The 14,273-nt window shown below is 33.9% G+C and overlaps 1 protein-coding gene across 2 annotated transcripts; it reads left to right on the top strand.

Annotated features, from left to right (window-relative positions):
* The first annotated feature begins 613 nt into the window (after nucleotides 1–613).
* On the top strand, nucleotides 614–13,940 carry LOC130810113 (polypyrimidine tract-binding protein homolog 3-like). Of its 2 annotated transcripts, none has more exons than XM_057676064.1 (15): nucleotides 614–866; nucleotides 1,151–1,215; nucleotides 2,140–2,211; nucleotides 2,302–2,378; nucleotides 5,489–5,570; nucleotides 8,468–8,591; nucleotides 8,931–9,022; nucleotides 9,105–9,154; nucleotides 9,321–9,362; nucleotides 9,475–9,526; nucleotides 9,597–9,651; nucleotides 9,752–9,765; nucleotides 10,832–10,939; nucleotides 11,046–11,189; nucleotides 13,241–13,940. In XM_057676064.1, the coding sequence occupies exons 2-15, from the start codon at nucleotides 1,159–1,161 to the stop codon at nucleotides 13,628–13,630; spliced, it is 1,359 nt and encodes a 452-aa protein (XP_057532047.1). In that variant the 5' UTR covers nucleotides 614–866; nucleotides 1,151–1,158; the 3' UTR covers nucleotides 13,631–13,940. The 2 variants fall into 2 exon arrangements, with proteins under 2 accessions (XP_057532047.1, XP_057532048.1); XM_057676065.1 differs by having other exon boundaries at nucleotides 616–866; nucleotides 8,958–9,022.
* The last annotated feature ends 333 nt before the right edge of the window (nucleotides 13,941–14,273 follow it).

The following is a 14,273-nucleotide window of genomic DNA, read 5'->3' as shown; positions in this document are numbered from 1 at the left end:
GATAGGTCAAAAATATAATCTTTCTGATCCCAATTGGAAAAGAAAAGACGACAAATATTCGACAAGTTATTCAATTTTCAATATAATTCTTACTTACGTATTCCTGAAATAATTCTAACTTTATCACTTATCGAAAAAACTCTCAAATACTCCCACCTTTTCTCTCTCTTCATCGCTTTTGTTAGTCTTTCTTCCACCTCTCCCCCTTCCGTCACCACCGGTCAATCTCCGATCTTCACTGAACCCGCAACATCCACCGCATTTCTCTACATTTGCTTTTTTTATAATGTCAAAAAAAGTTATACTCCATGTTAAATCTCCATATTCCATGACCATTCAAGCATAACTTAGCTCTGTATAGTCCCATATGGCAATAAATATCTTCAATCTATTAAATCACAAGAAAATTAATATAACCTTTTTTAACTATCAAAATAAACGATCTAAATTAAGTATTATTGTATTTTCCAATTATTTTAAATAATCAATAAAGTCACGATAATACTTTAATTTATTCGTTTTCATCAACTCAACAACTAATATCACTCCTACACCTTTCCATGCACATATATTTACATGACTCGACTTATAATTTCAAACTCGACCTGTTTTTAATTCGCACAAGATTTGTACTTTGAACAAAGTACTCCATATCAAATCAAATACCATGAAAGTAAGGAATTAGGATAAGGCCTTACATACAAACTTATACAAGTTTCAAGGAACAAAGCAGCGGCTCTAAGGCCCGTCCACTGTCCAACCTAAGTATGAAGTTTGAAGTCTAGGGCACTCAAATCCATTCTTCTCTCCTCTTTCACTCCCCTTCTTCTCGACTTCTCTCCTTTTCGCTATCTGAAAATCTTTCGGTAAGCATTAATTTCACTTTCCTTTTCATTATCAGTTGATTTCATCCAAGGTTTTTCTTTTGAATTGCTGAACTCACTAGTTTCTGTTCAAAGTTTTTTTCTCCATACATGTGAATTTGATTTAATGTGATTGGATTGAATTGATTTAGCGCTGATTTTATTCTTAAAATGAAACCGATTTTGATGATTAATTAGAATTCGATGTTTTGTAGTGAGCTTGATGGATATTTGGCGTAATTAGTGAGATAACTTCCATGATTTATGATCATTTGAGTGTTTTTCAGGTTGAATAATGGCTGAACCATCTAAGGTTATTCATGTACGTAATGTTGGACATGAAATTTCTGAGGTATCAATTTCACCCTTACAGTATCTAATTGAAGTATAAACTATCCCTCTATTTCACCACTAAGTTATCATTTGCTTTTTGGCATTATTTATTGATCAGTGTTAAATCATATTTTATTTTTAATCTATAGGTTAAACATAGTCAAGTGGCATATTCTTACCAAATATAAATTTAATACTCCTTCCAATTCAATTCAGTTGTCCCATTTGGTTTGGGCACAAATATTAAGAAAATGAGGGGACCACCTAAAATAGTTGACACATGTGTAATATCGGGTATTTTTAATATTAAGAAAATAAGGAGACCACCTATAAGTATAGATCTTAAAATAGAAATGGGACAAGTAAGGTGAACTTACCTAATAAAGAAATGGGACAAGTAAAAAGAATTGGAGGGAGTATATATTTTTATATTTTTGGATTATATATTAATGGTTGAATATGTGCATTGAATAGATTAAAAAGCTAATATATCTTAGTTTTGTTGAGCTCAATATAAAGAATGTGTAATAGACAACCTTCTCTTTCTCATGTGATGTTAAACATGTTGAACGTTGCATGTTGTACATGTCCCCAAGACGTTTGCTCTATTAAGATCAACTTTTACTCAATCAAGAATTCAATTCAAGTTCTATGGTAGCGTTTTTTGTGAAAATTTGAAATGTGGAGATCAAAGATTGAGAAAGAGAATGCAACAATATTAGAGCAATAAAATCATACACAAACGTTCTACGGAGGATGCCCAATTTTGGCTACTTTCTCTTAGGATCCTACTCGTTATTCTTTTATTGATTGATTAATAACAATAGAGTTCAATGGAGTATTGAGAGAACTGATTTCTCCCCATATGCACTGTGATTTCCATGACACATCTTGAGTACTTGTATTTGTATATTCTTGTGTTTAATTTATCTTCTTCTCTTAGAATGATTTGCTTCAGCTCTTTCAACCATTTGGGGTTGTCACAAAACTTGTGATGTTGCGTGCAAAAAATCAGGTTTGTCCATTGTTTGTATTTTTGTTAGGGACTATTTCACTGGGATGTGTTTATCATTTTCATTGGATATCTTCCCAAAAATTTTTATAGGCTCTTGTTCAAATGCAAGATGTTCCGTCAGCCGTCAATGTGCTACAATGCTACACCAATACTCAACCCGCTATTAGGTGTGTTTTTGAAGATCATGCTTCTGTTGTAAGAGTTAATATTGGTGACATGTGCTTGATTTTTTTGTATGAATATGTTGGGTTTATGTTTGTGTTGTTAATATCTCCTATTTTCCGTTTCATTAAAGTTTCTTGAATTTGTGGAATCTTTTTTGGACCAAGTTTATGCTAATATTGGAGGCCTTTGGTTTCTTGATGTTTATAAAATAACTTTTCAATGCGCTTAGCGATTATCATTTGATATGGTTCATGTTTTTTGGAGGTAGATATGAAATGTGTGTTCTCTATATGGATTTTCTAGTATTCTTAAAAAACTGTGAGAGAGGTTAATGATTTCTATATAGAAGTTATGAAGAGATCTTAGAAGGGTGCTAAGGAAATGTTACACATACAGAATGAGGTAAATTAGGTTATATTTTTCCAAGTCCAAATCTAATTTGAAGATTTTAGATACAAAATTTGAGTCCAAATCTAGTCTAAAATTTTCATATATCTAGTCCATTATAGATTTAGTTTCACTAACTCGAGATCCCATCCTTTTCAAACCATAGCTATGAGTCTATAACTTCAAGCATTCTATATCTTTTTCCAAAGTCCAATTTAATATATTTATTCACAAAGATTTTTCATCTCTGAAAATAAATATAGAGAAATAGTACATGGAATTTAATTATATTTTCATCATATATATCATAAGGTCATTTGTGTTCATGGAAATTATTCTTGGAGGCATGCTACATAAGAAAAATTCAAACTATGTTATCACATAAAGTTTATGCTTTTGAACCATTCAATAAAAAATTCTAAATCAAGTCATCGCCAATTTCAGTTTCTTCCTACCTAAGTAGCCTCACACTAGGAACCTTTGGCTATAGTCTAACCTTACTTGAGCCTAAGTAACATGCTAAATTAAGTTGTATAACTATTCGACTTTGATATCAACTATAACAATTGGTCCTTATAAAATAAGAAAATTTCGCGAAAAATAATCTTTAAGACGATTCTTAAACTAAAGCAAAATAGATTGAAATATGAGTCTTATAAACCTCAAACTTATTAAGCTCAAAGTAAGGTCCCATCAAATCAAATAAGATAGAAAAGCGCTTTTCTTTTGTAACAAAGTCCATCTCCGTAAAAACTTATTATATCACTTAGGGCAAAACAACCCTGAAAAACCCAAATATCATGAAGTCAAAAATAGGAATACCACTATCATCGAAATATTATAAACTTGCAAGTAGTTCGAACTCCGTTCTCATTCGCACCCACCATAGTCAAGATGACATAAATGGTCGTGGTCCGAAGGCCCACTCTTTGTTAAGGTGTACGCTACTTTAATATTTGGTTTGATGAGACAATACTTTATGTTTAATGATTTTGAGGTTGTTAAGACTTATATTACAATCTATTTTATTTAAGCTTAAGTGACAATTGTCATAAATTTTATTTTTGTTAACCTTTCATGTTTTATAAGGACGGGTTTGTTACATGTGATATGTCGAAGCGAAACGCTTCTGGAACTTACTTTGGTAAGTTGCTTAGGACTTAATGAAAGGTTAAACTATGAGAAAAGGACCATACTATGAAGTCTACTTGGGTGGAAAGAAACCAGGATTGCAATGATTTAATTTAAAATATTTGATTGAATGATTCGAAGGCACAAACTATATGTGATTAACATGGTTTCGATTTTACCGATGTAGCATGCCTCCAAGAATAATTAATTTCCTATTGTCGGATCTAGCTTAACGGTCTCATTTACTATTATTTTTTCTTAATCATTATCTTTCACTAATTTAAATACATACACACATATGTTTATAAGATTCCATAATTACAATTAAAAAATGAATTCCTTCATCAACTAATTGTTGATTTTTTTTCATTTTATTCCTTAAAATTAAGTTAAGAAATATCAAAAATTCAAACCGTTGAAATGAATAATTTTGGCTAGAGACTAAATAATTTAGCACGCTTAATCTATCTGTAGGATCGTACAATTCTTCGATTTGATTCTATTGAGTCAATCTTCCAAGTAGGATCTCGATCTTACATTTGGCTGTTACGGAGTTGGGCTAAAGTGGATGTGTTTATTCACTTAGAGACACACATGAATTTCACTTTAAGAAAACATTAACTAAGTTCATAGGTTTTTGTGAAAGAAGAAAAGTATCACACTGTTTAGTGGCATTGGGCAATGTAATGGTATTGCAACCTCACCAGGATGAATTTAGCTGAACAATGAGCTTACTCATATACAAACTTTCCAATTTGAAGATTTATTGGAACCGTGTCTAAGTCCTCCCCCTCCCTTTAACTAGGTAGGTTCAATGTGAAGTCGTTATGGTGAGCATACCATAATTTCTTTGTCAAAATAAATTTCAGGTTGTCAACTAAATCCTTTATAACTTTACCTTTTTGCATTTAAGCTTAATAAGTTTATTTGTGTCAACTAATGCGACTCGACATTTAACTAGTCTTTTAATAACTACAACCAAAATTTTCCACAATTATTTCTCCTTCTTTCACCAAATTCAATCACCCAATCCCCTTCAATTCGACCATTTAATACTTCTTACTCTACCAATACCAGCACCTCTATCACAAACATCTTGTTGCGGTCATCACTCTCTTCTCATGATTGTACTAGTGCTTCACGCTCATTTTAGGTCCTGCTGTGTCAGGCAGCTTGTCTACATATGTTTTATTATTCATATATCCTATGAACTGATCTGATAATTTACAAAATGAATCAATTCATAAATGTACTGTGTTTTAATTGTTTTCTTGTACTTGCTCAGTATGTTTTAGGGGTCCCTCAGCTATGCAGGACTGGGATCACATTGAGAAAGTGTTCTCCTGACTTTTCTTTGAAATATTTGTTGGAGATGGCTTGTTTAGGTTGTCATTGCTTGTCAATTAGGTTGAACTTATCGCTATTTTATATTTCAAAAACAATATGATTTATTTGTAATGATAGTATAGCTGTATGTACTATTTGTAGTTTTATGCTTGTAAATCAAATAGAACACCTTTGTTTACCTTATATGTTGTTGTTGTGGACTTTAGCATTGATCTATTTACTCATTTATGTACTATGTATTTTTTAGGGGAAGGAATGTTTATATTCAATTCTCATCACATCAAGAATTAACGACAATGGATCAAAATGCACAGGGGCGAGGGGATGAGGTTGGTATAAGTCTTTTATAGCTGTTCAAGTAGTGGTCTATTATCTCTTCATGATTCATACTATTGGATGGCTAACACGAAGTGGAAGCATCCTTATGAAGTGCATATATTACCTTATAATATGATTATTGTCTTTGCTTATGGCTTGACACTTTTTTCTATTTTGCGTGCAACTTGGTTCAGGTTATGATTGTGAGAGCATTAATAATCTTCTTTTTATGCTTCTATTCTGAGTCTGGAGCTTATTAGTCAGATTCTCGTGCATGGCTATTGGCAAGATTCTGAAATTTCACATGCATGTGCTGAGGTTGTTAGAATCGAGATGCTAACTAGGACTAACTAGGATCGCTAAGAGGGTAGGATCGAAATTACTTAAAGTGGATCGTAGGATTGTATGATCCTGCAAATTGCATTAACATGCTTTAGATAACTGATTATGAGTTATATTTTTCTTAAGTTTTAAGTTGTTAATAAAAACTTATTTAACTTTGGCTATTATGTTTAAAACTTTTAGTAATCATTTTCAAACTGCAAATTAAGAAAAACTTGAATATTAGTCTTATTGATATAATTATTTTAGATATATAATTTTATACTCAAGTGAAATTTGGATTAATATGAATGTTTTTTACCATTGAAACTATCCTTATAGGATCGGATCGTTAGATCGTAGAATCATAAATACGTGTTCTACCACCTAAATCGACCAATTTTTTTCTACCCAATTGAAGATATAGGACAAGACGAGAAGAATCAAAGAGAAATGGATATATAACATCATCAGAAGAGAAGAAAAGAAGAGAATGAAGAAGAGATTGAGAACAGAGTAGATGGAAACTTACTTGTTGTGGAGGGGAAAGAAGGAACCATCTGTTTTCCTTCTTTTTCTTCTAGATGTTTCTTTTCTTCTTGTTTTCCTACCTTTTTCTGCAGCATGTTGACATCCTTACCCCTTCTTCTCTCTTTTTTTCTTCTTTTTTTTGGTTCTTTTACATACTTACAATTACCATTCTCTAGACTTATTTTCCTTTCGCATACTTACCCTTACGAATGTAGTATGCTATTCTTTTGTATAAACTTTTCTACTGTTTTATTTCTTTTTTCTTTTTTAATCCTTTTTATCCTAGAATCTAGTATCATTATTTATATGTACATACTCGTAAATCGTAATAGTAATTGACCTGAAATTGTGCTTCAATCCAGATTGAAGCATTCTGCAGCCTAAAAAAACTCCACCCAAAATCTTATCGACCCGACCTCGTATTTTGAATCTTGATAAATTTCGTTCCCGATTCCGTTCCATGACCTGGATTGATCCTCGATCAAGTTAACATTGGTCTGAGTACTGACTTTCAAGATGCAGTCCAAGTTCATCATATTACCTATAGGGTTCTTTAAGCTTATTCCCTGTGCACTTGTAAAGTTTCCCTTGAAAGCATGATGTGTTGTCTTTTTCCTGGGAGGGGTGAAGGTGGGGTGTGTTTGTGTGTGTGTGTATGTGTGTGTGTGATGGAGGGTGGTTAGTTTCGGAGTTTGTAGCCCAAATTGAGTAGGAACTTTGAGTAGTCTTGCAGCTGTCACACAAAGTCTGGCAAAGTGGAAAACGTTCTAATAAGTCTTGCTCTCTGCAGAATCTAATCCTATTAATCAAATTATCACCAATGTATTTTATAGTTTGAAACAAAAAGGCACAATGCATATTTCAGTTAAATTCTTACAACTTTCATGCAGTAAATCGGCTGGTGAACAGGCTATACTAATCTTAGCTTTAGAGGTTGTCTGTACTACCTTCATTTCATTTTGTTTGTTACAGTTGCCTCTAAATCAGCTGGTGAGAAGGCAATGAAGTCCTTTTTGTTGTTATAGTTGCTACAATTATCGAGGTTAATGTTGAAAAGATTATGTAATTCACTGTTTATCTGGAGTCTCGACATGGCAGAACCCTCATCATACCCATGTCATTAAGACGTAGACCAAGACATTTGACACAAATTCTTTATGGAACGTGGCGCAGTGCTTGGAGATGTGAGAACTGGGCTTTCAGACTCCTAGTAATGGCAGATGGCATTAGAGAGGAGAGAGTCATAGACAGCAGAGACGTGAGAAGAGAGATGTTGAAGGAATACACTTCGTTTATTTTCTGTTTTAAGTGAACTAAATGTCGGATCTGTACCTGTGTTCAAATCTTGGATAGCGTTCCCATGTTCAATAAATTCAAGCATTTTGCTTTGTCTGACAATTGTATGCGTGTTGTACTTTGATCCCAACGGATACATGTCCATGTTATGTTGTCTAGCCGTCTTGTGGCTGATTCATAATAGTAAAGAGAGGAAGCAGAAGGGAAATATGTGGGATCAATGATTTGAAAAATAGAAGTAATAGAAAGAGATAGAAGAAGTTGTTTTGTGTATCAACAACATTCCGTTACCCCAATGCCATTAAGTGGCTCCTTCATGGGGTGGGGTTTGGGGTCAGATGTGTGTAAATCTACCTTTGTTAGTGCTGACAAAGAGGATTAAGTGGCTCCTTCCTGGGGCGGGGTTTGGGGTCAGATATGTGTAAATCTACCTTTGTTAGTGCTGACAAAGAGGTTGTTCCCAAATGACCCTTAGTAGCAAACTACACATAAATAATAAGTGCACATTATTTAATGAGTAATTCCATCACCCCAAGTTGTTGTTTTGCCTATGTGGGCGTTTTTATTATACTTCATGCTTTCTTTCTCCTTGCTGTACTTAGAGATAGTTTTGTTATCTTGCTTGAAATCATTTATTACATGTTTTATTTCTGTTAGTTCTCTCTCTATCTCTCTATATGTTCTTCTCTATTTATTCTCTTCTCTCTCCCCCTTTTTCTGTCTCTTTGCCGGTCTGCTGTGGGTGATCTGTGGAACTCAGCCCAATCGAATTCTTTTAGTTACAATTCATCAAATGATCTATCCAATAACTGTGGACGTGCTACATCAAGTTTTTTCTCCTCATGGATCTGTGGAGAAGATTGTCACATTTCAGAAGTCAGCTGGTCAGCTTCTTCAAGTTCTTCTCTCTTTTCTGCTTTTCTTTCTTTTCTCCTCGTTCTTACTATCTGCCTAGAACTGTTTCTTATTGTCAATTCTTATTGTTACATATCAACATATGTAGGTTTACTTGGCATATTTATGATTGAAATTACTCCTTTGGCGAATAATTACTCTTTGTCTATACGGTTTTATTTTCATATATGCTAAAATTACAATTCACCTAATGATCTATCCAATAAATATTTTGTAGGCTTGTAGCTTGCCATTTATACTATGATATGATTAATCAAGATATTGTGTTTTTGTTTTTTTCTTTTTTTTTTTTAACTTCAATAGAACAGTTTCTTCTGCATATGCTTTTTCTGTAGGTTTCCAAGCCCTTATCCAATATGAATCACGTCAAAGCGCGGTTACCGCTCGAAATTTGCTTCAGGTTTGAGTCCAATTAACGAACAATTCTATTTTCTGTTTCGGAATTGCTATGGAATGGAATAACCCTTGCCAATTTTTTTCAGGGACGCAATATCTATGACGGTTGTTGCCAACTGGATATCCAATTTTCAAAGTATGTTTGAACTCTGAAATATTTATATATACATCTTATTTTATGGTGCATGTGCCATTTAGCGCGTATGTGTATGCATTTATTATGGAGATTACAAATATTGCTGCCTTCTGACACAAACTACATTTATAAAACTTTTATTAAATTGTGTTATTGTCTTGTGCAGTCTTGAAGAGTTGCAAGTGAATTATAACAATGAGCGAACAAGGTAGGTCCTATGTGGTAATTCATTAATTTGTTACACTTCCATAGATGCAGAAGAAATGTTATTAGCAGCATTAGTGATGATACAATACCGGATTTTTTAATTTTATCTGCAGGGATTTCACAAATCCATCCTTGCCTTCAGAACCAAAAGGCAGATCTCCTCAGGTATGCCAAAATTCCAATCAGCAAAATGTTGACTTTCTTCAGCATTTTTTAACATGGAGTTTTGTTCCAGCCTGGCTATGCAGATGGTGGTGGTTTGTATTCTTTTCCGGCAGGTGGTGCACCTGGTGAGTTGCTTTGTATTTTGCTTCTAGTTTTGTTGCATTTACATTCTATTTCAAGTGTCTAACTTTCCTTTTCTTTTTTCTTTTGTTTGGTGGGTTTCAGTTGCATTTCCACAGGTACTTAAACTTTTCTAATTAAAGTGGTAAAGGTTCTTTTTCAATATGATGTTGAGTCTTCCATCTCTATGATTTCCCAGTTCCCTCCTTAGCATTCTTAATTTACTTTTGTACTTTATGTATTTAGTACATTGATGTGAACTCTTCTGGAAACCTGTTATTATTCACCAAATGCATGTTCCTCGATCATCTCCATGTTGCTTCAACTATCTGTCTACTTGGTGATATAATGTGCATCATATGTTACGTGGTTCTACATTGGTCACCAATCATAAGCTACTATCAATAGCGCTTACTTTGTTCACATAGCCTCCATTACTACCTCACCTACTGCCAATACTAGCTCCCACCTAGTAGGGGTTTGAGGTTCAAATGTACGCGAGATGTTTTCCTTTTACCTTTGATAGACATCATATGCGATTTCACATGAATAAAAACTGCTTATCGAACTATTTTAATTTAATCTGTTATAATCAGAAACTAAAAAACTACTCCATCTATCCTTTTGATTATGCTATACTTCCTATTTTGGGTCATTTAATTTTACCCATGAATTTATTTTTCCTCTTCATCTCATCCACATATTCTTCCGTTCTCTCTCTCTTTTTTATCTTAGCCTTCTAACATCTACTATAAATCGATAAAGCAACCATGATATTGTTGCTTGTACATTCACGACGTTCGTTATGTTATGGCTTGCATTTCAGATCTTTTTTCTTTTTTTTAGGGGGTGGGGGTTGGGGTGGTGTTCAGCGCCTTGGCATTGGTGGGATTGTTGGATTTTTGGTAGTTATGTGTTGTGAGTTGTGACTAATCTGATTACAGAAAAAAGATCTACTTATGTTTGATTTTCCGCGCCTTGGCATTGGTGGGATAGTTGGATTTTTGGTAGTTATATGTTGTGACTAACCTGATTACAGAAAAAAGATCTACTTAGTTTGATTTGGTGAGATGGACTTAAAATTAAGAGTTTATCTGTTTAGATGCAGTTTATTACTCGTTCATGCGGGATGTTCCCATTTAACATTTTGTTTGAGTTAATGGTCATTTTTTCTCTTTATTTTAGATGGCAAACCATGCAGCTATTGCGGCTGCGTTTGGTGGTGTTTTCCCCCCTGGAATTACAGGAACGAATGACAGATGCACAGTCCTTGTTTCTAATCTTAATCCTGATGTAAGTCCATTTTTATTTTTCCTTCCTTCTCCTCCCCTTCCTACTATGTAATTTGTTCAGACTTAGTTTTGATATCCTTGTAGTTACATGTTTACTCTTATTTCAGAGAATAGATGAGGATAAACTTTTCAATTTATTCTCTCTTTATGGGAACATAGTGAGGATTAAACTTCTTCGTAACAAGCCTGATCATGCCCTTGTTCAAATGTGTGATGGCTTCCAAGCGGAATTGGTTGTTTATTTTCTGAAGGTATGATTTTTGAATGTCTCTGATTATTGTCTGTTTATTTTTGTTAGTGCAGTTTCTCATGTAGCTGCTTCTGAAGTTGATATTGTGGTGAATTCCTTCAACTTAGTCTCTATTTCAATGTCTATGTGAGGATTATCTTCAATTTTTTTTTTTGTGACAAGTGCTATAGTTTTGATTCCTTAATAGAATGGTCCTTTTGCGATGCCTGTACCTTTTGAGTGAAGTGCAAGATTTTATATTGTGAATTTTTCATGTTAATGATATTGTTGTTTCATTCGGCTATTTGACCAGACTATGTGCACCTTTGAACATGTGTTAGTGAAGTAAATTATTATTTGTGATTTTGTGGATTTTCATGCTTGTTAATGAAATTGTTGTTTCATTCAGCTATGACCAGACTATCTGCATCTTTGTACATGTGTTAGCACTTGGCAGGCTTAGCATTATGTGATGAGATGGGATATAATAACCCTGTTGTAGTACCCAAAATTTCTGTTCAATTGCACTAGGAAATAACATGGCCAAGGGCGGGCTTATTATTCTGATTTCTGACAAGGTACAATTGGCTTTTAAGTTTCCCTTTTGCTTTGCACTGGGGGTGGGAGAGGTGGGATTTGGTTGAGTGGGGTATTGGTCAGTATGATTGTATGAACTTCATACTATGAAGTGAAGATGTTGGGATACTTTCATGTTTTAGCCATCTGATTCTAAGATTATGATTCCTCATTTGTACTTCACTTTTTTTCTTTTTTTGTTCGATTGTTCGATTAAAGAATGCCTACTTTGATCGCCTATACATTTATTTGACGAACATTTGGGAGGTGGGGTGGGGAAGTGTGCTCAGATTTCTAGGTGCTTACAGTCTTCTTTCCTTGCTAGGTACAATTAGCCAAGCAATGTCGACTGTTTTCAACTGAAGGGAGTTGGGTTTAAAATTTCTTGGAAAAAAGACATCCTAATTTCTAACCATTTGAAAATCTTTAACATAGTTCCTTCCGATCATGTTGTATCTGACCCCGCTCTTGACTTTGTCAAATGCCTAGGACAACACTTTGCAACATGATCTTCCATCAACTCACCCATATAATGATCCTCATGCATTTCTTGTGGTTGTTCTTTAAATGATTATCAAGAAAGACCTCATCAATACTGGCTCCTCTAAGAGCTGCTTTTTCTTTATTTTTTACATGATTGATGAGGATGATCGACAGGATTTATGTAAAGAAGCAACAGTGAAGGCTGGCTATCATTTCCTCCCTTCAACACGATAATAGGCTCCATAACTTGACTGTTATAACATCAGTAAAAGAGTGATAATAGTTTTTCACTGCATCCTTAACCACTTCTGCTCTCTTCTTTTAGCTCCAAAAAATTTATAATGTGTAAACATAAAGCAAAAGCCTATCTGGTCAGTTTGTAATTGGCAAACTAGCACTGCAAAGAATCTTTACATTGAAAAGTTTGACCCTGCCACCAGAAAATTTGTTGCTTACCTTATTAGCTCAAAGTTGAACTGCTATTTTTATTATAACTGTTTTCGCCATGCCTTATATATATAACGAGGGTCTTGATATAACCTGTTCACATTTATGAGGTTGAAGTTGAACCTTATTCAGTACGGGAAGCGCATGTTTTAGTGACTAGGTAATCTTAAGATTTTGATTCATATGGTTAGATAAAGCTACACTTCCCCATGAAAATGTATTCCTAGGGCTTTTCATTTCATTTTGTTAATTTTTTTATCGACTATAGAAAGCTCTTTCGTCAATAGAAAGTTCCTCTTTTTGATGATTAAGGAAGCACCTTCTTCTATTTTTAAATGTTGTATATACTTTTCCTTTTAAAAAAATTGGTTTTTCATCTTGCAACTCACTCACTTAGTTCACTTTGGTTCAACGGAGGATGGATCTATTGCTAGAACATTTATTTTTCTTTGTGAGCAGCCTTCAATATTTCTATAGATATATAGTGCTTTTGTATTCTTCATTTCTTGTTTCTTTTAATTCCATTCATCGAGTTAAGCTGAAATGTTTGTTTGCATTGGACTTTAGGGAATTCAACTCTTCGGCAAAAGATTAGATGTTAACTTTTCCAGATACCCTCAAATCACATCAGGAGCCGACACCCATGAATATCTCAACTCGAACCTTAACCGATTCAACCGCAATGCAGCCAAGAATTACCGCTACTGCTGTTCTCCTACTAAAATGATTCACTTGTCCTCAATTCCCCAGGATATCACCGAGGAAGAGATAGTGAGTCACTTGGAGGAGCACGGTACTATTGTTAGCAACAAAATTTTTGAGACTAATGGCAAGAAGCAAGCCCTTGTTTTGTTCGAGAATGAGGAGCAAGCAACTGAAGCCCTTGTCTGCAAGAATGCTACCACCCTTGATGGTTCGGTCATTCGCATCTCATTCTCTCAGTCACAGGCAATCTAAAGACTGATATGATCAATCGACGAGCCTGTGTTTCACTTTCACAATTGTAAACCATCATGGTACGGTGTCGACTGTGGAGTGTTCGTGGGAACTCTGTATTTTTATCCTTTTTAATGCACTTAGGTTTATCACCATTTCTTTTATATCGCTCACATCTTTTCGTTCTTGAATGTATATTTGCTGGTTTGCTGCTCGAAGATCATTACTTATAAGTCTAGACTCTACTGTTTTCTGTCGCATGTATGCATTGCTTAAATTTGTATACCAGATCATTTCTTTTGCAAATATATTATTGAAAGTATTAGAAATAGACGAATGTGAAGGAGTCACTATAGTTTTCAAAACCCAATGCTTCACTACTATCCCTTTGTCCCATTTAATTTGGGCTCAACCAAGTATTACCTCTCCTAAGCATGAAATATTTAATAATTTTTATATGTAAAATATTCATTTAAATAAAATTGAACATCTGGTAAATAACATTAGAAATATAAGAATATATAGTAGATCTTGTTTTTTATGCATAAGAAAAACATAATTTATTAGATTTTGTTTAATTTGTCTCCATGTGAATATTTATAATATTACTTCTATAATTTTATTTTTTTTAATAATGCATAATTAATTATATTAAAAAAATTAA

The sequence above is a fragment of the Amaranthus tricolor genome, chromosome 4, assembly GCF_026212465.1.
Source record: "Amaranthus tricolor cultivar Red isolate AtriRed21 chromosome 4, ASM2621246v1, whole genome shotgun sequence".
Classification (NCBI taxonomy): domain Eukaryota; kingdom Viridiplantae; phylum Streptophyta; class Magnoliopsida; order Caryophyllales; family Amaranthaceae; genus Amaranthus; species Amaranthus tricolor.
The sequence above is the reverse complement of the archived record's forward strand: the minus strand, read 5'-3'. Positions and strand labels throughout refer to the sequence as shown.